General features: G+C 33.3%; 2 protein-coding genes across 2 annotated transcripts; both read left to right on the top strand.

The window, feature by feature from the left end:
* Positions 1-5,725: 5,725 nt before the first annotated feature.
* On the top strand, positions 5,726-12,030 carry LOC100783571 (protein argonaute 2). Its single transcript, XM_003547264.5, has 3 exons — positions 5,726-6,452; positions 7,246-8,452; positions 9,394-12,030. Exons 1-3 carry the CDS (start codon positions 6,002-6,004, stop codon positions 10,847-10,849), a joined length of 3,114 nt encoding a protein of 1,037 aa, XP_003547312.2. The 5' UTR covers positions 5,726-6,001; the 3' UTR covers positions 10,850-12,030.
* A 1,829-nt stretch (positions 12,031-13,859) lies between these two features.
* Positions 13,860-16,679, top strand: LOC100798043 (O-fucosyltransferase 23). The gene is made up of 2 exons (XM_003546190.5): positions 13,860-14,508; positions 14,922-16,679. The coding sequence occupies exon 2, from the start codon at positions 15,137-15,139 to the stop codon at positions 16,466-16,468; it is 1,332 nt and encodes a 443-aa protein (XP_003546238.2). The 5' UTR covers positions 13,860-14,508; positions 14,922-15,136; the 3' UTR covers positions 16,469-16,679.
* The last annotated feature ends 8,317 nt before the right edge of the window (positions 16,680-24,996 follow it).

The following is a 24,996-nucleotide window of genomic DNA, read 5'->3' as shown; positions in this document are numbered from 1 at the left end:
GAATTTACTCCACTAGTAGAATTTATCTGAGTAAACGACTGAAAGATCTTGATTCCTCCTTAATCGTGTTCTCAATATTTTTTTGTGATAGCTCTGTAAAATATGTAGAACTGTTATTGAATCTACATCAAACGGTTTATATTTTCAGGTTGAAACGAGTGTTCACACTCTAGTTCGTTCAACTAAAGCTAAACCAAATAATTGTTCTTCTTCTATCACTTGAATGATTTTTTCAATGAAAGCATGCTAGCGTGTACTTGTGGTAAATACCATATCAGTCATCAATCATTCTTTAATTATGATTCCCCACGAAGACAAATATCACTTGACTACAAGGACTCAAAATCAACTTAGTGTTATCCTTGATATGCTCTTCTCATAAAGGAAACTCTACTTGAGATTTCATTGTCCATTAGCAATATTTTCTTGCTATGTGAATGCAAATTGACACAAGTAATTAATGACACAAAATTTACTCATCCTCCCCATAAATTTGGGGATCGATTCTTCCTAATACTACTAAAATTTTGCTCGGTGAGTAACCTTCCCCTCAAAGAGACTCTTTGACACTTGGATAAGTACTAGTTTATTAGTTGACATTATAAAACCGCTCGCGGTTTAAGCCTATAAAATTTGGATGGGCCTATGCTGATAGTCCACATATATAACTAAGGATTTGTAGTTAATTTATCCTTTCCCATGAATGAGGTTGATTCTCCTAAGTTATTAAAATCCTACTTGGTGGACAACCTTCTTTAAGGAGATCTAATGACGATCAAAAACTAGTTAAGTAGTTATGATAGATAAAATTGCTTGCGGTTTGTTTAGGCTTGTATAGTAATTTAATTTGTTGATAGATTTTTACTAGCAACCCATCATATCTTTGGCGTCCTACCAACAGTATTGAGAGTGCCTACTCATTCTACCGGTATTCTGCAGGAAAAAAAATTCTTGCTATGATAATTCCTCCTCATCTTCAAGTCTCAAGCATCATCCAATAGGGGGACCCCAATGCATTTTGGCAAGTGTCTCTTGATTGGACCAGAATATTTTTCATCACAAATCAATCAACAAATGTTACATATATGTGGACTTGTGTTGATTTTGGTATAAACTGGTAGCCATTATATTAAAGTGGCTACCCCCCCCCCCCCCCCCCCCCCGAATGTTGTCCTCTAATGCATATTAGAGAAACCCATACCTATTTAAAAACAGCTGGCACTGCAAAAGAAGATAGCAATACAAGAAAAAAAATTATATGAAATACATGAACTATCTGTATGGTCCCCCTTTCGTCCCTCCTTGCAATGTTCACGTCGTCACGTGTTAGTCTTTATTACAATTTTTTTGTATGCAATGTTGGAATAATGTTAATGTGAAAGCTTGCTGCGCATATGATGATATGAGCCACCGTTCAATATCTGCTCAAGAACATGGCATCTAAGAGAATATGAGGGAGGGACCACAAAATGAAATTGCCTATGGTTAAGACAAATTCGTGAAAAGAAATTATAAATTACTAAATTTAAACTTGGGTAAGATTCCTCTTCAAATCGCATAATCCAACCCATGATGTAACGTTGTATAAAGGAAGTATAACCGTCGTTGAATCATTAAACAAATCTTGTGTGGTTTATTGTTGTGATGTGATCATGTAAAGGTTAATTCGCTTAAATTTTAGTTTAATATGGTTAAATTAAAGGACATCAGTATTAGGGTTAGGAAATTCAATAAAATAGATGTTAGAGAATAAATCAACTTAATTAGGAAAATTGTCGACTAGCACTTGCTTCCAATCCAAGCTTTTCAGCCCCCACAATACGGCTTCAGGTAGGGAACCACCTAGAGAGGACCAAAGAGAAGGTGGATTGATGGAAGGTGGATTGATGGTCCCTGGCCTTACTTTTTAACGTTCAAAAAACACTTAAATTGTTATGTATGTCAAATAAAATTAAAACAGTGAGAATAGCTATTTGGTTATAATACATTCATATGAAAATTCATGAATAAGTTATTTAGTTAATTAGGGGTGCTAATAACAACAATTCAGGGCAGGTTATAATAGTGAAGTAAAAAAAATTAAAAGAAATTAATGGAAATGTTCACTAAGAGTGTTTGGATCAGACAATTAAGAATTTTAAATTCTGAAAATTTCAAATGCTCCAATTTAAATTTATTTATTTTTAAAATTTTGTGTTTGGATTCCTTTCAAATGCTCCAATTTCAAATCCTACAGTCGCCAACGACACCGAGCAGTCGGAGCGGTCAAGCATGTTGGACCCCACGTGGGTCCACTAGGCAGGGACACGGTCGAGGAGGTTGACATTGTTTTCGCAAAGGGTGACGAGGTTGTCGTGGGCAAGGACGTAGCCTAGGGTTTCAGTGGCGGAGAAGCGGAGGGAGTCGTTGGGGGAGTTGAAGCAGTTGGAGATTTCCTTGTTGCAGTCGGAGATGAGTTTGGCAAGGCGGTAGGAGGGGATGGCAGCGAGGATGGAGACGGCGACAGCAACAACGTCGGGATCGGGGAAGTGGAGGTCGGTGCAGATGTCGCTGCAAACGGACTCCCAGAGGTCGGGGGTGAGGCGGATGTCAAAGGTGAGCTTCTTGCAGACAACGAAGGCGGGGGCGGCGACTATTTCCTTGACAGCAGTCTTGGCGATGACGGTGATGTCGCGACCCACGGCGGACTGCTGGAGGGCCTGGAGGAAGGCGCCAAACTGGCGGAGGTCAGCTTGGATCTGGGCGAAGAGGATGTCCATTGTGCTGATGGATTCAGAGAATTTGAAATTCACTCTCTGAAGATAGAATTTAAAATTCTATTCTTTCAACTAACTAAAATTCCTTTTAAAATTCTAAAATTTTGAATTCATTTTACTAAAATATCTAAACAATTACTTTTAATAAAAAAGAATTTAATTCCTTATAAAAAAAAATAGGTTATCTAGTTAAATTATCCTATCCAAACACACTCTAATTGAATTTCTTGAGATATTGAAATTCATTTATGGAACTAACCTTTCCTTAAGAGATATTCTTCCAAATGCATAGACCTAGAATTTAACCACCACCCCACTTGTCACATGTTTAAGTGCTAAGGTTATATATACTTATATTTGAATCGTGAATCATCTCAAATCATGTTATTTTATAACTCATAAGTACATTCAATTGTAATCGTAAAAGTTACGATTCAATTATAAAATAACAAATAATAAGTTTATATTGCAAGCATTTATTTTCAACAAGGTAAGATGTATTAACTAAAATAAAATAAAAATATGAAGCTACAAATACAGGCTATTTCGTTTTCCATAGTTAGACCAACAACACAGCGAACACATAAGCCCATGAACAAAGGCCCAATCCATGAAACTTACGAGTGCAACAAAGAGAGGGAGACTTTTGCTTTCTGTACCTGCAAACAGTCTTAAACAGACAAAAATACCCTTACCTCTCCCAAGCACACCCCCCATTCACCCAACCACCCACCCAAACACCTAACATCATCATCACAACACCATGCAAGGACCAGCACTCCAACTACCCAACACCTCGCAAACAACACACGTAGACACCACCATCATGCAAACATGATTTTTGTTTTCTAGAAACAATTTTTTGGAAGTATAAAAAAAAATTGTACATTACGCAATCATGTTTCTAGAAAGGTACAGTGTCTCACATTTGTGCTTAAAGGTCCTAGACAAAGACATGGACGCCTAAGACTCCATCAAGATTGGGTCACCAAGTTTGGTTTGGCAAGGAGGAGCGGACGGGCAGTAGAGGTGCAATTGCAGGGTGCCCTGTGCGTTTAAGAGAGTGAGGAGTATTTTTGGCAGTTTAAGACTTTTTGGGGGTGTAAGAAGCAAAAAAGGAGATGAAAGAAGTAATTTTCTGAACAAAAATAGAACCACACATAGATCAAACAAAGCAAATGACTAAAATTTCTAATGTTGTTATATATAACATGGATTTTTTTATCATTCAAAAAAGATTAAAAAAAAAAAAACCAACTCCTAGCAAAGGCAATACTCACTGCATGCCAACAAAGAAGCAGAGATAGCATATGGGCATGTATCCCACAAAAACAAAGAATGAGATGATGAACCCCAAACTTAACTAACCAGACAACACATTGGTTACTAAATACATGCTAGAAGGATATTTGCCACTCTCTATGAAAGGTTCCCAATAATATTGACGATTGGGCCATGAGATGCCAATTAGAAGTGTCAAGAGCTTGATGGATGCTAGTGAGTATATTTCACAAATAATTATTTTCATCTCTTAATGTGTAAAACATTGACAAATTCGTCTTCGAAAGATAAAAATTTAAATTTTAATATCCGAAAATGAAAAATATGCGACAAATCTATCTATTCATTAATGAAAGAACTTGCATAACACATTCAGAAACAAATTTATCAACGCTCTGTACGTTCACGGACAAAAATGACTATTTATCCAAAATATAATTTAATCTTCTTCTTTCTTTATTATCATTATAATCATAACATTACAATAAATACTTAAAATATAGAAAAACAAGCATTAAAAAATAGAATAATAAACATAATATTAATTAATTAAAACTTACCATTTTTTAAGTTTTAGAAATATACCAATTTAATAATTTCCAAGGCTTCTAAATTATTTTAATATCTTTTTATTTTATCTTTTTTAGTTTTAAAACTTTTTTTTCTGTCATCAAGTAATTGTCTCTTATAATTGTTTTCAAATTACTAGTTTTTTTTTTTGTCACAATTAACATTTTTAATGTATAGTTCTTAATATGCGCAATGTATAATATCGTTGCCAGCGTGCCAATATATTTAAAGTAAGAATTAAGAAAACTGTACATTTTTTTTACATTTAATATATCCATTTTTAAGGAGTTACTAAAAAAAATATTTTCGTATAAAAAATATATTTTCATTTTTATTTTGTAAAAAGTATCATTTTATTTTCACTTTATTTTTTATTTTCACAAAATATTTAAGAAACAGAAAACATATTTTTTCCGTTTTATACAAACTTTTTAAAATATATATTAAATATTTTTATTCTAAAAGTAAAACTACAAATACATGCACCAAAATATTTTCCTTCACACACACTCCTAATTTTACTCTCTTATTTCATGCAGTGGGGGAAAAGTTCTAAATGAAGCTGAGACAAAACTTGGCGGTGAGAAAGAAGAAAATATTAATTACCTCGTTTAAATCAAATAGAGGACCAAAGAGTTTCGGACGCCAAAACATAATTTAAGAACTAATAACTAAATAGTAAATGCACAAAAAGTTAAAACATGTATATATAAGCAAGTATTCCCTTCGAAGATAATAAAAAATATCTATGCTCACATAAATTTCCTAAACTATATTTAATCATATTCGAAATAATGTTCACATTTAAATTAACTTAAGAATATTTTTAAAATAATAACATTAAGTAGAATTAAATTAGTTAAAAATTGCTTATGTTTCAATCTTCTAAATATCTGCATTTTTTATATTTAAGTCAATAGAAACTTAGATACATAATATTGAGTGTAAAGAAACACAAAAAATAAAATAGGAATACAGACATGAGCGTAACCTGTATTTTCAGTAATGCTAATAAAGAAAAAGGTAATGAGTATTTTATTTTAACTAGCCGAATGAAATATTTGTGAAAATCAATCAAAACTATCTAAGAATTTAATTATGTGAAAGAAAAACGAATTAAAAAAATATTTAAATTAAAATAGATAAAAAAATATAAAATCTACGTATAGTTTTAAAACTTTCTCTCTCATTCTTTCATTTATTTATTTTTTCTTCAGAACCAAACAATCTAAAGAAAACACATGGAAATGAAAAGAGGGTGGGCGTCACTTTTCTAAAAGTATATAAAGGGACAGGGCATTTTGGTCACTGGAGTCAATTCATGCATAATCTCCCTCCTTTTGGGTTTCTCATTTATTTCACTAACCCTCACTCCACGATCACTGATTGCAGTGATGGAAACCGGCGCCGGTGGCGGTGGCAAAGGACAACAAGGCGGTAAAACCGGAATAGGAATTCCGCAAAAACCGCCAGAGGAACCGAATCTGCGACCAGAATGGCGGCGCCCAACCAGAACCGAGCAGGATGTGGTTCTGCAACCTGAATGGCGGCGACCAAGGCCTAGTGCTCCTCTTTCAGAACCTTCCAATCGTGTCGTCGAAGAGGAGTTGCTATTCCAACCGGAATGGAGACGCTCAAAGCCAAGTGCGAGTGCTATTGCGAATGCCAATGCGAGTGTTTGGGAACCTGAACGGAGGCGATCGAGACCAACGGCAACGGCGTTTCCGTGGAACCAGAATTACGGCGTTCGGAAAGGTATGGCGTCGAGTTCCGGCGGCGGCGGCGGGGTTGAAAGACGCGGAGACCCTAACGACCTTTGGCGACGACCTGCTCCTCCGGCTACAGGTATATGCATTCATTGTTCAAAGAAATGTTCCCTTCTGCTTGGTACTTACTTTCTCTTTATCATGTTTCGTGGTTTAAGACTTGGAATAGGTACTGTAGAAACTACTATAATAAGATTCCTCTTATGTCCGGTTTAAGCATGCATTATTGGTAATTTAGTGGTTTTTGTTTTTACTGATAATTACAAAAACGTGACTTTGTTTTCACTTCGTCTCCTCTTTTCAAGAATTTGCAAACGAAATGATGAAAACAATGATAAACTTCTCGGTAAGCGCTTATAAGATAAGAAAACAAGAAAGGCAAAAGAATTGAATTTTTTCTGTATGTTAAAATCAACTTACGCATTCCATATTTTGGAAACGTTAAATGAGAGTATAAAAGATGTTTTGGAAATGTTAAATGAGAGTATAAAAGTTAAGTGCATAAGTTGATTTTAGCTTGTAGGAGTTCAATTCGTTTTATCTATAAGTACTTTTGGAGATGTTTATCCAAACAGGACCTAAATTTTGTTTTTGCTATTTTTTTTAGAAATTCTTGAAGGCGAGTTGGTATTTTTTGTAATTATTAGTAAAAGTATATCAATTTAAAAAATAAAAAGCAAGAAAAAATGAAACACAATGTTAAGTTTTTTTTATTATGAATTACAGGCACGAGGACAACAAACTAGGATAACAATCTTCATTAGAGCTTTATCCTTATAGGCATCCGATGTATATGTATATAAATATAAATTATTGGAAGTCTTGTTTATTATTATGTCGATTTGTTTTTTAGCTATTAATTTTCCTTGCAGATTCTGTAGTTCCCAAACTGGAAAAATTACAGATATCGAAACAGTTACCTGCCTCAACTTGTACCCTTGAAAAAAAGGATAAAATTTCACCTATTCAGAGACCTGACAATGGTGGCACGTTAGCAATTCTAACAAGCAGACTTCGTGTCAATCATTTCCCAGTTAAGTTTGATCCAGAGAGTATAATAATGCATTATAGTGTTGGTGTCAAACCTAAGGTTTCTTCAAAATTTGGCCAGCCTCAGAAATTATCAAATTCTGATCTGTCCATGATCAGAGAGAAACTGTTTTCTGATGATCCTGAGAGGTTGCCCTTGGAGATGACTGCACATGATGGTGCAAAAAATATTTATAGTGCTGTACAATTACCAGAAGAGACCTTTACTGTGGAGATCTCTGAAGGAGAGAATGAAAAGGCCATTTCATATAGTGTTACCTTAACTCTTGTTAATAAACTCAGGCTTTGCAAGTTAATGGACTATCTTAGTGGGCATAACCTCTCCATTCCTAGGGACATTTTACAAGGGATGGATGTGGTGGTGAAAGAGAATCCAGCTAGACGTGCTGTTTCTGTAGGACGACACTTCTATCCCACAAATCCTCCTGTCATAATGAAGGATCTTCACCACGGGATAATTGCTATTGGAGGGTTTCAGCATAGTTTGAAGCCTACATCTCAGGGTCTGTCCTTATGTGTAGACTACTCAGTATTGGCTTTTCGAAAGCAAATGTCAGTCTTGGATTTCTTGCATGAGCGTATTGATAACTTTAAATTGGATGAATTCGAAAAATTCAGAAAATTCATTGAGGAGGCACTTATTGGATTGAAAGTTAATGTGACTCATCGTAAATGCAATCGGAAATACATTATTTCAAGATTAACACCTATGATTACTAGGTATGTCACTTTTCCCATTGACAATACTGGTGGATGGAACTCAAATGATGTTAGTCTTATTACCTTTTTTAAAGAAAAATATGGCAAGGATATCGTGTACAAAGATATTCCTTGTCTAGATTTAGGGAAAGACAGGAAGAAGAACTATGTACCCATGGAATTCTGTGTTTTGGTTGAGGGCCAAAGATATCCCAAAGAGCGTCTGGATGGTATTTCTGCGAATACATTGAAAGCAATGTCACTAGCTCACCCAAATGAGAGGGAGTGTGCAATACAAAAGATGGTGCAATCTAGTGATGGACCTTGCAGGTAAGTGGAATTTCATTTCAAATGCATTATTTCTTAACGTGTATGCCTTTTAGAACTTGTATTATTACTTTCCTTGATTCTTAGTTAAGGTTGCATTCGATGTCGTTGATGGATTTAGACCATTTGGTACTTATTTAAAGAGTAAATTGCAGGTTGCATACACATTACTATTTCAGCCCACGTGCATATTAGGCATAGGTATTAAAAGGTGAAAATGCCCCCCCCCCCCCCCCAAACTTCATACTTTGCGTGAAATACATCTGTCAACCAAGCATGAAATATCTACCAGGTGTCAGGTTCAAGTCACTGAACAAGTTTGGTCCATATGCTCTGTTATTAACTGCTAAAGTGGAAGTTGTCCAATTCTTTGGATCATTTAAACAAGAAACTAATCAGAAGAAACATAATAATATGATGGAAAACCATAGTTGCTAGCAGGAAAAAACTACACTTTACTCTTTACAGTGGTAGTCTTCGAATCTATTTAAGACTAGGAACATGAAGAGACTCAGATTTCTTTAGAAGACAGGACAGAATATTATTTTTGTCTGTGTTTCTAGCAGTATAATAAAATTGATAATTAAACTCCTAGTTAAATAACATGAATTGCACTGCTAATGCTAGACTCCTAGCTAAATAACATGAATTGCTCTGCTAATGCTAGACTCCTAGGAAAATATACTATTGAACTCCTGATGAAATGCAACATATGCACTTAAATTTTTATTTATGATTGATTAATTTTCAAATCATGAAATTATCAAATTATTGCTCAGATGTATAGCAATTGTTCTAGCTTGCATATAAGTACAAACCTGCACAATTTTGTATTCATTACCTTGAAATGTCTGTTGATATATTCATGATTATATAATTGTTTCCCTATTTTGGTCTAAGATATGTAGGAGACATGTCTCACTTTCAATATCTTCATTTGGCAGTGATCTTATTCAAAATTTTGGAATAAGTGTCAACACAACCATGACAACTATTGTAGGACGTGTACTTGGTCCTCCAGAGTTGAAGTTAGGTGATCCAAATGGAAAGATAATCAAATTAACAGTGGATATGGAGAAATGTCACTGGAATCTTGCTGGAAAATCAATGGTGGAAGGTAAACCAGTTGAGTATTGGGGTGTTCTTGATTTCACTAGTTGTGGGCCATATAAGTACAAATTAAGAGGCAAGGAATTCATTCAAAAGCTTATTGGTAAATACAAGAAATTGGGTATATACATGCAGGAGCCCATTTGGTATGAAGAATCTTCAATGAAGATACTTGCGAGTTATGATTTACTATCCGAATTACTTGAAAAAATTAACTACATTTGTAAATATAACCAAGTTCACCCGCAATTTCTTCTCTGTGTAATGGCTAAAAAAAGTCCCGGTTATAAGTACCTAAAGTGGATTTCTGAGACCAAACTTGGTATACTGACACAATGCTGCTTGTCTAATAGTGCTAATGAAGGGGAGGACAAATTTTATACTAATCTGGCTCTCAAGATCAATGCCAAGCTTGGCGGCAGTAACGTGGAGCTCAGTAATGGACTACCTTACTTTGAGGATGAAGGAGATGTTATGTTTTTAGGGGCTGATGTCAACCATCCTGGTTATCAAGACACCAGGAGTCCATCAATTGCAGCTGTGGTTGCTACTGTTAATTGGCCTGCTGCAAATCGTTATGCAGCACGTGTTTTCCCACAATACAATCGAAGTGAGAAAATATTGAACTTTGGGGATGTTTGTCTTGAGCTTGTTGCATGCTATAGGAGGATGAATGGAGTTAGGCCAGAAAGAATTGTTATTTTTCGTGATGGGGTGAGCGAATACCAGTTTGACATGGTTCTTAATGAAGAGCTACTAGATTTGAAGGGAGTATTTCAAAGAGTAAATTACTTTCCAACAATCACTCTTATTGTAACACAAAAACGACATCATACTCGATTTTTTCCAGAGGGCTGGAGAGATGGATCTTCCAGTGGCAATGTTTTGCCGGGAACAGTTGTCGACACAAAAGTTATACACCCTTATGAGTTTGACTTCTACCTTTGTAGTTACTATGGAAACCTAGGTACAAGCAAGCCTACTCATTACCATGTCTTATGGGACGAGCACAAGTTTACATCTGATTTATTGCAGAAGCTAATATACGAGATGTGTTTCACCTTTGCAAAGTGCACTAAACCTGTATCATTAGTCCCTCCTGTGTATTATGCTGACCTTGCTGCTTATAGAGGACGATTATACCATGAAGCAAGGATCAGGATGCAATCTCCAAAGTCAACAGCATTTTCATCTTCTAAAGATGCTTCATCAGCTTCACGAACTGCTTCATTTGAACAGGGATTTTACACATTGCATGCTGACCTGGAAAACATAATGTTCTTCATCTAAAGGGACTTTTGTCCACTCTTCCAGAAGTAAGGGGAAAAGCTTAGAACTTCTCTCCTGTTTACACGAGTGTTGCATATTCCGCTTTTTCTGCTCAAAATAGTGAAGAAGTTTGTGCGCGAATCTAATGACTCAGTCTTGAAACCATCTTCTGTTTTCTATTATACCACTATGTATATATGAATAAATAGTCAACCTTAATTGGCGACACAATAAGAATAAGAACAAAACAAATGTTAAGACCTGAATGATATCTCTCCATTTGTGTCATTATCCACCATACAACGGTATTTTTACTTAACGACAATTATATGTATAAAAAGGTTACTAAAAAGTTAACCCGATAACATTAGCCACAAGCCCACAAAGAGAACTTCACGAGAACCACCTTCAGTGACTCACACTAAACAACCTTTATGCTGTGTTCGGTTGAGGGGAGGGAGAGAAAAATAGGAAAGAAATTATTGTATGCGCCTTTCGTATGAGTTTCACATCTTTTAGTTTCTGCTTTAATTTAAATATTATTTTATTTTCATCATTTTTATTTGCATCCTCTCAACCAAACACAGCATTAGGTGGGCTATGCGAAGGGTTCAGAACCGGAATGACAAGGAAGGCCTGGGTCTTCAGATGAGAACGCGGACTCGCACAACCCTTTTTCCTATTTTTCCTCAATTTTTTTTCTAGATAAATAATAATATTGCTAACTGAATAAAAAAACATCACATAGACCGGCACCAATCTTGTTGTCAAGTGAGCAATTGTTGGTGGCTGCTACAATACAAGCTCAGCCAGGGTGGATGATGGATAATCTTCAACATCTCCCGTTCCCAAATCTGCTCCACTACTATTTCCTATCTGATTGTCCATTGCCGAAGCAAAATCATGCATAGCAGATGTTCCCAAATCTACTCCAATGCTACTGAACCCCTTTGTTCACTGTCGTCTGTCGAAGCAAAACCACGCACAGGGGAATGGGATGTTCCCAAATTTGACGCAGTCCAACTCTTCGTGGCACTATTCAGACTACCCAACCTTTAGTAGTCTCATGTACACACGTCTAAGCTGCTAGTCCTTACTATCAACTTCCTTTTTTATGGCCTTAGCATTATTATTTTTTTGGTAAATATGTTATTCGTAGAAGTGTTCACCGATTTTATGAATGATTAATCTTTGTTGAAAAATTTGATTGATCACTTTTAATGAGATTCTCTTCTTTCTAATTGTATTTTTTCATTTACAAAACTCAATCTTTGTCTAAAAAACTTAGTTAAAAGTAAAGGGAAATTTATGAAAGGATAAAACTTTCTTGTTATCAAGTTATAGAAATTTTTTAAATGGACATCTATGTGGCAAATATTTTGTTGTTTTTAAAAACATGCAAGGAAAATGCTGAAACTTTCCTCCAATCATATAAAAGAAAACTTCATGATAATGGATGAATAAAGCTTAACGTCCTCCTCCTTATGCCTCTAAACTCACACTACATTGACAAATGAGAACATTCAACCTTTATGTCCCTCTTCTCTATCAATCCTCCACCCTCTTATGTGCTTTTCTAGTCCACTTGTATTTGCAATCTCGAGATTTTTTTAAAATAAAAAAAAAAATATTTGCTATTATTAGAAGAGTAAAATTCTGTTACTTAGTTAATCTCTTAGTTTGTTATGTTACTTGTTATCAATGCTCAATAGTTATTATAAATAGGAACACATGTACTTCATTTGTATCGTTTATCATGTCAATACAACGGCATATTTTCATGGCAGTCATCCCTTATTCTTTGAGCTCTATGAGCTTTGGCCTCATCAAATGAGCATTACTTGCGTCTCTCATCACTCCTAAGTTTTCTGATAGCTACTGTGTTGCGTTAAGTCTATATTCTACAAAATATGTACTAATGTGCGAGTGTGGTGATGGAATCATTGTAAAAGTAATATCTCATGTTGATACACATATTCTTTTAATGACATTGTTCATACTTTCATTGTGTTGTGTGGTTATCATGTCTATACAAAATTTCTCTTGACGATAAGTAGTGCTTATTTTTTCATTAAAGCAAATGTTTGCATCAATCAACAATTATCTTAAGATCTCATTTCTCAATCATGTGACTTACCACATGTTATATACTAGTATGACATGAGAATCATATATAAATTTTGAATAAATTATATTTTTACTCTCTCATTTTTTCATAAAATTTACTTTTATTTTTCAACAATTTTTTAATCAACTTTAGTTTCTCAGCTATTATTAGACATGACAAGAAAACTCATATCCGCGGGTACCCGCTCGAATCTTTCTCGACTTTGACGGGTAATACCTGAGTTGACCGGATATGGGTTCGAATTCGAGTTTTTCCCGATAACCAAAAGTCGGGTACGGGTATGGGATTACTAGACCCTTCCCGACCCCGAATCCGAACTCGCCCCACCACTTAAAATCTTTAGAATTTTTGCATAATTTAATCAAAAGGCATATAATTTTTATTACTAGTTAATTTTATTTTAAAATTTTTACATAATTTAATATTATTTTCTCAACTATCTATATAGACACACGCGTTATAATAAATTTATTGAAATATAAGTAGTTAAAAATAAATGTTTAACAATCAATTTATTTTTTTCTAAAATCAAATTTTTAATATTTTTTTACAAAAAAAAATATTTTTCTAAATGGTGTGTGGAACAGGGTTGAGAATACTCGACAGGTACGGGGATGGGACAATAAACTTAAACCCGTTGGGTATCGGGTACGTATGGGGAGACCATACCCGTACCCGACCAGCCCATTACCATGTCTAGCTATTATTCATGTTTTTATACCTTCCTTCAATAGCATTATTAGACAACCATTTAACTTACCACGTAAATAGCTAGTTATGACAGTTAGGTGTTAAAATATTGATTTAAGACATTTTTTTTAATAATTTTAAGGTGTTAATCAACAATTCACAACACTTAAATCAACAGTTCACTGAACTATAAACCAAAACAACATGTCAAATTAAGTAAAATCATAAGAAAAAAATAAACAAAATCACAAACGACTGAACTTATGAATCAAGACCCAAACACACAAATAAATCAAAAATCCTGATTTTCGAAATATTTTAGCCTTTGAAAAAAAAATCCCATTTTAATTATAATCAGTGACACCATTATTTGCAGATGGAAAAAGGGGAAAATTGATGTGGCTAGAGAGCCTTTTCCGTAACAAAATTAAATTTGGCCTTGGTTTTTGTCTCTGTTACACCTCAGGTATTCCCTCTGCAATATCAAATCTCACTTGTCCTCTTGCTTCACCTTCATCTTATTCTTCTTTTACTTTTTCATTTTAAATTTATTTCAAAAGCCTATTCTTTCTGCCTTTTCCTTCTCTATCTCCGTACCCTGCCTCCTTTGTTTGTACCAACTTTTTATGTTCATCTTCTCTCTTCCCAACAACACACTATTGACCATTCTCTCTTCTTCTTCTTCTTCTTCTTCTTTCTCCATTTTCATCTTTTTTCATAACCAACCACTCATCTTTGATTCAAGTTGGTTCCTTTTCCACCTTTCATCACACCCATTTTGTTTATTCTCTCTGTTGCTTTCTTCTTTACCCCACAACTCTAAAACACGGTCGTTCCATCAGTGATTCAAAGTTTTCCAAAGGTGAGAAAATCAACATGCAGACGCTGTTATGGCCTTAACAATGCCTAACAAAATCCTTCATAGAAGTTCTTTGTTTTTCTTTTTTTATTATTATCGTTGGTTTCTTAGGTGATGGGACACGTTCTTATCGATGTATCTCGTGTTTCTTTGGCTTTTCGGATGTATGGGTTGTGATAGGGACATGCAATGATGGTGTTTGTTACCGAGATTCACATGTGTGTCATTTGTTTTGGCGTGTTCTTGTTTCTCGTTTGTTTTGGTGTCTGTTTTCTCTGTTCTTCCTTTTATCTTTTAATGCAATTGAAATAGCATAAAGTTATGAAACATTGAACGTATCGCCGTATATCAGAATTGGAATTCAATTTTTTGATATAACAATTTCATAGCTTATTATTGTGATTCTTCTTTTGTAGATATTTATCGTTGGAGGGGAACTCTGTTGGAAATTTGTTGCTTTTCTTTCCTTTTGTATTACTCTAGTCAGATTGTGGGGACCTTCAAGACCTTCAAATTTGTTGGCATGGTTTCTCCACACTTGTGTTGATCCTTTGTAAGCGATGCTGTAATCTGAGTTCTTGAATTAAAGCAAAAAAATTGGTGATGCTTTGCATGGTAGAGTGAATGATACATGGAAGTGTTGTCAAAGTTCTTGGTTGGCCCATTGCATTCAATAACTAGCAAATGTATGGTTTTGCTTGTTACTGTTTTGATCCTTAGAGCACTGTTGTTTCCATCCTTCCCTGGCTTTGATGGGATTGAATGGGGCAACCTTGTATGTATCCGCACTCCATTGTTGAATTCGGACTTTGGAATCCAGCAAGATAAGTTTTTGGAGGTTCCTCAGCTCGTTTGGGGATTAAACAATCAGAAGATTGCATTTGCAAGGGCTTGCCTTACTGCTAGAATGCTGAATAGAACATTGTTGATGCCAAGCCTTAGTGCCTCACTGTTTTACAAAGAAATTGACCTCCTGCAACCAATTTCCTTTGACAAGGTATTCCAATTTGAGAAGTTTAATGCCCTTTGCCGTGGTTTTGTCCGGTTGGGATGCTATTCAGACGTCTTGAATAGAACAGAAGTGCTGAAAATGGAGAAGGGGAGTGGCAGGAGGTGGACAGTGGAGAGAGATTTGGCACAATTGAAGGAGCATAGTAAGGGCTCTTTTGATGATTATGAGGTAATTCGGATTGTAGGGAAGAACCCTTTCTTGTGGCATGATCATTGGCCTGTGAAGGACTATGCAAGGGTTTTTGAGTGCTTGGATTTGACAGAGGAGATTGCTAAGGAAGCAGACAGGATTGTGTCTAGGATTCGAGCTGTCGGAAGAGAGGTAACAGGCAACACTGAAGCAGTGGAAGTGGAGAACAATATTATCACCTCTGATGGATCTTCATTTCAGCCTCTTCCATTTGTTGCTGTCCACATGAGGATAGAAATTGATTGGATGATTCACTGTAAAAACCTAGAGCAGAGATTGAACACGAATCAAATCTGCAGTGGCAAGAAAGAGATAGTGGAAAGAGTTGGGAATATTGCTGGTTTGAAGACTCCAGTTGTTGTTTATCTTGCTGTTGCTGATAAACTCCTTAACAATTCATCATCCATACTAGATGATTGGGAAGAAGGGTTTCTTCCTTTTGAGAAGAAGAGGCTTGGTGTTGATGGAATTTATAAGAAGTATCCCTATTTAATTCAGTCTGCAATTGACTATGAAGTGTGTTTAAGAGCTGACATCTTTGTGGGAAACAGTTTCTCCACATTTTCAAGTCTTATAGCTCTTGAAAGAACACAGAAGATGATCAGAATAAATGTCACCAACATGTGTGGAGAGAATGTAAGATGGCCTTCTTATGCTTATAATATACCAGGAGAATCAAATGGCCCAATGAGATGGGTGACAAATATGTCAGAATCAAGTCTTCAAGCAATCAGCTATGGCACCAATCACATCTCTTGTTGATAATGCGTTGTTTAATTAATTAAAACTTTTAGAGTGGATGAAGAGCCCCTTTTTCTTGTCCCAACATGATAATTTCTGAGTTTGCTTGGCACACTTGAAAAAGAAGAGTTTTGATGTAGAGAATACAGCAATGGATTATATGTGTTTACACTGAGGTACAGTTTGCTAGTTATGTAAATTTATAACCCTTTAGTTTGACACAATTTGCTCAGGTGTGGCGCTGTTTGTCTGGTTGTTAAAAAACAAAAATTCCTCCAAAAGGGCAAGTCTTGGTTTCTGTTTGCATTTTGTGTTTGTAGTTTGGGTGGTGTTACTGTTGGTTGATTGGGTTCAAGTGTGAGAATTGCAAAAGGTGGAAAGAACACAAAGTGTCTATTTTTGTTGAATAGTTGGGAGAACACGAAGTGGACCCTCATTAGTTATTTAAAAAATAAGTGGACCCTCTTTTACTTTCTTTTACATATGAAATTCACTTCCATGATATTAGGCCTAAACAGGTGGGTGCAAGTTTCTGATTTTCGATGTAATTTTTAAAATAAAATACATTTGGCAAAAATAGAACCAAATTGACTTTTAACTCAATTTCAAAATAATTTTACATTTATTATCAAAACCAAAAAAAAGATTTTGTGAATTTAATTTTTAATTTTAAAAAACACATTTTAACCATCATTATCATACCACAATCATTCCACCACCATTTTTCCTGTCATCATTCCACCACAACCACCACCACTGTTGTTACTGTCATTATTGTCACCATTCTGTCATCGTTATTGCCTCCACCACCTCCACACTGCCACAACCACCACCACCTCCATTATTGCCTTTGTCATTCTACCACCACCATCACACCTTGCCTTTGCTGCCTCTACCATCATTGCCATTGTCATCATTTTGTCGTCTCCATCGTCGTTGTCACAGATGTTGCCACCATACTACTCCACCACCACTATCCCACCACTATTATCGTCACTATTATTGTCACCACCATTTCGCCGCCTCCATTGTCGTTGTCGTCATTGTTGCCACTATTGCATCCCATCACCACTCATAATTTTTAAAATCAAACCGATGATTGACCCAGTCAGCGCATTGGTTCACTAGGTCAATGGTTGAATACGGGGTCACTAATTGACCCGTATGATCCAATCTTTATTAAAAAAATTAAAATTTTATACCCAACCTTAATTGACCCGCATGACTTAGCACGTTACATCCTAAGTATGACCCGACCTAGGTTAGTGGGTCATTGATTTAACATGCGAAATAATCACCCTCAAAAAACAAGCATCTTAGATGGTTGAGCTCAAGCAAAGCACCCTGAGAGCAAGAAGTTCAATCAATTTTGCCCAAGTCTCTCAATCTAATGCTTCTCATCTAGTTAGGAAGTATAGTTTAAGATTACTCTTTTGTCTAAGGATGCCTAACCATTGCATTGAAAATTTTGGGGGGAACACTATGGGTGGGTAGTTTAACTGGGGCAAACCCACCACCACCACCATTCCACTAATACCATCACTATCGTCACCACTCTCACTCTGCTACCTTTGCTACCACCATTATTTTAAAGTAAAGCAAAATAAGATAAAACAATTTACTTATTTTATTATGTCTTCAATTTATAACATCTTTTTAAAAACTAAAAACAAGGAATAAACTAAAACTTATTTTGATTTTTAAAAATTCAAAACTAAAAATGAGAGACCACCCTAAACAGGGACTTAGGAATATTGCAATGGAAATTTCCATTTTTAGAAATGATTTTCTTCATTAAGTTTTTACATGTGAATTCCTTATAGTTTATTGTCATGCATTCACATAGTACATCAAAACTGATGAATAAATATCAAATGGCTTAGAGCATTTGCAATGGATCTTGCTTAAATGGATTATTTATATTAAATTTATGAACTTACAATGTCAGATAGATTTAAGAACTTTATACAAAATTTTACTTCAATGCTAAAGTGGCTGGAGCAAGTACTTAACTTAAGCCACATTAAATTTTGAATTGAAAAGCTTTTTTTTTTTTTTTTTGTAGTAATCAATTTAGCAACAATTGTTTATATAAGCAACTCACTTAAACATGTACTATCAAGTCATCAACTCCAATGAAAAAACTTGTTAAGCAACTCATTTAAACAACCACGTTAGAAATGTTCATAGATGTTATTTTTTACATGCATTAGGATTTGTGTCATTTATAGGGTATTTGAATAACACACAAGAATCAATTCCATCTTATAAAAAAATTATCTCTAATGAAGGATACCTACAGTTTAGACAAAAAATTATAATGATTTTATGAAAAAGTAAAAATAATTATTTATTGTTTTATCTTTACAATAAAGAAATTAATTGATTATTTCTCATCATCAAACTAATCTAAACGCAATATTAATCTTCATTCAAAAGTTCCCATTTGATGATTGGGTGAATGCTTAAATTTGGTGACTACCAAATCCATTTCCATTAAATTTATTGGAGCATTGCAACGGGGTTTGCATTTGCATACCCTTGTACAAACAGTCTTGATTTTACTTTAAATTTTAGGTTAGTACAATCATGTATGAATCAAGCTTTAGGAAGTGCCATTTTTTTCCTGATCTAGCGAAAAGTAAATAACAAAGGACAGACTAGGAGGGGGACTTTGAAAGGGAACCTTCACCTAGGGTGGGGAATCAAACTAGTGTTATAGGGTGGTGGAGTGAAATTATTTTGGATTTTAGGCCTAAAAGGAGTCTCCTCAGAATTATTTGTGATATCTAACTTTTCGGTTCAAAATGTTTATTTTAAGTAACAATTCAAGGAAGCCACTTAAAAAGAAAAAAGTGAAAATTGGTAAGAGATCATTGTATCTCATTCTGCATGTGAATTGGCAATAGAATAGATGGGTTACTTTACCTATTCCGATGCCGGGCTTTAGAAAAATCGTAGATGAATTGATTCGATGAAGGTGGTCTTTTTTGAAAAAACCTAAATATAGAGGAGACTTGTACTAAAAAGTAGTAAAGGTTAAATTAATTTACAAGTTAAATTATTTGATAATTTTTAATTAGATTTATGAATTAGTTTTTTTCAGTTGAGTTCCTGAATGAGAATTTATTTTTTAATTAGGTCCTATTGTTAACTTCGCTAAGAAAAACTAACGATAAAAATTTAATGAAAAATAAAAATACAAATTTAGTAACCTAATTGAAAAACATGATTTAGTTTAGAGACATGTTGAGTAATTTAAAGGTAAATTAAAAATCATACAAAAGGTATCACTTTAATGAAGAGTTTATCCTTAAGTAGTGTATTATGTAGGTTCAAATAGAACCTTTAAGAGAAAACTAGAAGTGCATGCAACTAAGGTAGGATAATAAAACATTAAAAAAAACGAGAGATAAACGTAACATTGGAGAAAAACCCTTCTTTTATAAATTGCTGTTGCAATATTGAAAGGATTTATGAACCGCGCTAGCTTTATTTGTTCCAACGTTCTCATTGTTTATTTCTTCCTTTAGTTGTTGATAATGCGTAACCAAATGAAGTTATACATAAGGGTGGTCAACCTTGGCCGAGGATCCAGAACCCAGGTGTACGATGATTTTTGTTCCCATGACTTTCTTGTCACATGCTACAAATATCCCGGAGTTATCGGAAAAGAGTAACTGATCATATCCATTTGTTGAGAGCATGTGCCCATGAAAATAGTGAGTTTGGTTACACCTAAATTAGTGAGAAGAGCAAAGAATTTGGTATATTTAAGTGATTTGGATGAACGGAAGTGTGCAGAAACTGCGATGCACGTCCATTATTTTTCCTAAATTTCATTGCTTCATGCAATCCCTCTGTTACCACTTCATAATCTAACTGCTTCACCACCTTCTTCGAATTATTTTTTGTTGCAGAGTTTTAGTTTTTGACTTGTTTGGTTACAAGTGTCGACTAAGCAAGTGTTTTGTGGTGATGGGTTTTGTGTCAAAGGTTCTTTTAATCCAATTTTTGTATAAAGGTTTTTTTAGGTTGTGGTGATGGGTTTTGCATTTATGATTGGATCTTGTTTGTGAATGCAAGTTATAGGGAGGCAGCGCTGAGTTTGTTCGGATTTTGCTTCGGGTTCATGATTGCCTATTCATGTTTGCTATGTATATATTTAGTTATGGTCTGGTTGCTCTATAATTTTGGTTTAGAATAGGTTCAGGTGGGGAATTTAATTGTTTAGAAACATGGTGGGTGGAGCAGAATTGAAGCTAGAGTATCGGATTTATTCTTGTGTCTATTCATTGGAATCATAGGATCAAAACCAGTTCACAAAAGAAAATATGATCGAAACCAGTTAAGTAACAAAAAAAATAACCGTGAATGGTTTTAAATGGCTTATAGTTCTCTGTGATGTAAATATCCCATTTTAAAAAGGTTAAAAAAGTCATTTACTCAACACCGATATTTCTTTTTTATAATTTTATTACTTACCAACTAATTTTATTTTAAAATTTTCAATTTTATTCTCGTCTATTTCTCTTCACCAGATCACCTCTATCTTTCTCTTATTTTTCTTGTTTATTTTTTTCTCTTTTTTTCCTAACGATCAAACAACGATCAGGTTGAATCACAATTTTAACAAAGGAGTTTATATATATATATATATGAAGTTAAATGAGAATGTGTCTTGGTCCTTGATAATTATGTTTTTAACATAATAATGCATTGTTAATGTCGTTAACAGCTTCATTCACATGTAGGGTGGGAATAGGCCAGATCAGGTTTTAAAAGGTCTAAGCCTAGTCTACGACCCTGAGCCTGACCTATAACCTATCAAAGGTTTTTATTTTTTATTTTGGCTCGGCCTGACATTTTTAAAAGTCTTCTTATTTAATATGTTATGAAGTAGGAACGTAATAGGAAAATTAAAGAAAAAAGAAAGTTAAATCAAAATAATGAGGAATATAAAATGACACATGACTCACACCTAAATTGTAATTAAAGTCCTTGATTACAAGAGTCTGGTGTGTGTATATATATATATATATATATATATATATATATATATATATGTCGACCTATCAGACTTTTTAATAAGCCTAAGTCTTATCTATTCAGACTTTATGTAGATCAGGTCGTAGGCTCCGGTAGGCCAATCTGACTTATTCCCCCCCCTATTCACATGTTCACGAAAGTCAAAGCACGTCAAGTCGGACAATAAAAATGCAACTTTAGTTCAACTAAAGTTACAAATTGCAACTTTCAAACTATGTGACTGACTCTTGTTTGGATGGCACATAAAATGTGTATGAAATAACAAATATGAATTGCACTTTGGTTGTATTGTTGGAGCTAAAAAAAGTACATGAGTAGCAAAAGGAAATTGCAGTTTTGAAATTGTAACAATTATTTTTAATTTTCGTTAAAAATTTTCCTAATTTGAAGACCAATCTGACACACAGTCAAATTTAAGAGATGGAAACATAATTTGTGTTTTTACCTATTTATAACCCTAAATTTATGTTGGAGTAAGTAACACATCTTAAGAGTTGTATGTTGATTTTTGCAATTACAATGTTTTTGTATAGTACTCATGCACTATGCTAATGCACCAGCCTAATATTTGCTTACTATAAAGACAAACATATTTACTTTTATATTATAAATTTAAGTAGAGCTGTGAAATGGACTTTGGCTTGTTGTTTATCCTTGATGTTCGTCTTCTTCATCATCCATTTCGCCATATTCTACTATGAAGGTGACCATGACAAAAGTGCTGGGAAATGGATTAAGAGCTTTTTGTTGTGGACAACGAGCATTTCGATTATATATATGCACTTGTGTTTTGGGTATTTCGTAAAGTATATTCTTAATCTCTTGTTGGTTATTTATTTTGTTTTCAACTTCTAGTTGTACCCTTTGTTTTGTTTGGTTTTTTTCCTAAAGAACATTATATATTTTTTTTATGGAAGAAATTATATTTGAGTCGAATAAGATGATAATAAAAAAAATTTAAAAGCATTTAAATATTTAAGACTTAAACTTGATATTTACTCATTAAGCTTAAACACATATCAATCGATTTACATATTTGGTGTTTTTTCCTCTTTGATCCAAGACAATGTTATACATTTTATATTAAAGATTGATATAAAATGTTCATTCCAAAATAACTAATAATAATATATTTTTATTAATTGTGTTACAATTTCTAATATTCTTAACTTTACTTAACAATTTATATCTATATAGAGATAAATTAATTTATCGTTACAAATATCTATTTATCTAATGTTTCATTAGAATTTTTTATAATAGCAGTTTTCCATTAAATTTAAATATACATAACTTAACGTATTTTATGTTATTGATTATTTTAAATTAAATTTTACCGTGTGAAAAAACACTAGTGATACACTAATTCATTTTGAATTGTATACAATATACATAAGTCTTCATAATTATTTCGGGATTCTTAATAATATAGTCAATAATAACAGTAGTGTACATCACTTGTCATATGTGTCTTCCTCAAAGCTAGCACCGAAGATACCACCAAGCCGCCAGACATTAGGAAATTCAAGCAAGTTCTTAAACAAGTTCTTTACAACCACAATGCTAGAAATGGAAGGACGTACAAAGCAAGTACTTTGTGTTTAACTATTTTTTTTTCATGTTTTTTAATAATAAAAAAGTTAATAGAAGATAATGAATAGTTACATGTTTGTAAAGATAATTATAAGAATAAAATAATAATTTATGAATATAATTATATGAATTAAATGGGTATAAAAATGTGTATATCAAAATACTCATATTCCTTTTATCTATAATTATAGATTATGGATAATTGATGGAACTCTGATATGGAAGGAGATAACATACACTCTTCTTCTATTCTATATATCTACATGCCAAGCTACCAATTAGGAAGCAATTAAGGGTGTGTTTGTTCTACCATTTCAATCCATCTGCATACATTCTTATGCACCATTTTTAGAGAAGCAATAAATCATTACTTTTCCTTTAAGGCTTTAACATGCGTTTGAAGCTTCTTAAAACAGAAAATAATCACACTAATTTTGATATGTTAATTTGATCAAACTGATATATTCAATTTCAGTAGAGGAACTGAAAATTGGATCCATAATTTGGGCTTACCTTGTGGCAGAGTGGGCTTAGGCAACTCCATGTCGCCTTTATTTTAACACCAAAAAAAAAAATTAAGGGAAGTTACATGTCCATATAATTAAGTATTAACTTCCTCATAGATACTATTTATTGAAAAGTAGAGACAAAATTTTAGAATTGCTTAATCTTCTAAAGATGTTTGAGATTCTGAAGAAGAAAAATCTTGCGGAAAGTTTTGCGCAAGTTTTTGGCATCAAAAGAGAATTTCACACATAAGAAATGCAAGTTGACATGAAGTATCATATATGCGGTGAGGAAATAGAATTAGATTTTCTATCAATGTTATTCATATATATTTCTAAAAAAATAGACTATGCCCATGTAAAATAATTTATAGTGTTATTAAATCATAAACTATTATACATGTCACAAAAATCATACGTATGTTTAATAAATTTATTAATTTTTATAATAATTATTTTAAAAATATATTAATGATAATTTCTAATTGATTTATAATGTAAAATCAATAAATTATTTGAAAAATTGAATAAGCGAACAAAATAATAATTGAAAAATTGAAAAAAAATTATTTTTTAAATTGGATTAGATCAAAATCTGGATATTACATTCTAAATTAAATCATTTTTTTATTGTATGTTCAAGATTATTCAATAATTAACTATTTTTAATAAATTGTGTGTTTTCAATTTTATTATTTAATTATTATTTATTATAGTAATTAATTTATATTTTAATAATTATAAAACTATACTATAAAATATATTCTTAAATCATATGCATGATAATGTATTCAAGAATTTGTAATTTTTTTATAGATGTATGAATTAAAAAAATAGCTATTATTTATTTATTGTTTAAATGATTGTATTTTTTAATTTAAAATTTAAATATATATTTTAAACTATGTTATGTGTTGTATTTAATGCTAGATTAATTGTATATAGTATCATTTATTTTAATACATGCATTTTTTCTTTAAAAATTGAAATTTATTCCATTTCAAATAAAGATAAATTAAATAAATTTTAAAATTAAACTGACTAAATAAAAAAGAAAACAAAAATGATTAAATTTAACAATTTTTCCTCTTAAATCCGATTCAATCTAGTATGTATTCGAATCCGCAAACATCGTAGGAGGCAAGGCAGTGGTTCCGTCGTCTGTGACTAAGAGACCGTAAGCTAAGCAAGACAAATACGTCAGATGAGTCACTAGGCATTTATATTTAATTAAATTAATCAAATAAATTAAACTGGTAAATTTTATTTGATCAAAATAATTAGATTTTAAACAATTTAAAAAGTTAGATTTATGAATACTTAAAGTTTGAGAGTTATAAGCTGGTTTGATAATTTGGGAGGACATAAAAGTCGAAGTGTGTGTTGGAGTGAAAATTTGTT

The sequence above is a fragment of the Glycine max genome, chromosome 15 (assembly GCF_000004515.6).
Source record: "Glycine max cultivar Williams 82 chromosome 15, Glycine_max_v4.0, whole genome shotgun sequence".
Lineage (NCBI taxonomy): Eukaryota > Viridiplantae > Streptophyta > Magnoliopsida > Fabales > Fabaceae > Glycine > Glycine max.
Note: the sequence above shows the minus strand (reverse complement) of the source record. Positions and strands in the feature narration are given on the sequence as shown.

Coding starts and splice junctions, on each gene's coding strand:
- LOC100783571 (XM_003547264.5), top strand. CDS start 6,002: ATGGAAACCGGCGCCGGTGGCGGTGGCAAAGGACAACAAGGCGGTAAA. Junction 6,453..7,245: donor ACCTGCTCCTCCGGCTACAG/GTATATGCATTC, acceptor TTTTCCTTGCAG/ATTCTGTAGTTCCCAAACTG. Junction 8,453..9,393: donor TCTAGTGATGGACCTTGCAG/GTAAGTGGAATT, acceptor TTCATTTGGCAG/TGATCTTATTCAAAATTTTG.
- LOC100798043 (XM_003546190.5), top strand. CDS start 15,137: ATGGAAGTGTTGTCAAAGTTCTTGGTTGGCCCATTGCATTCAATAACT.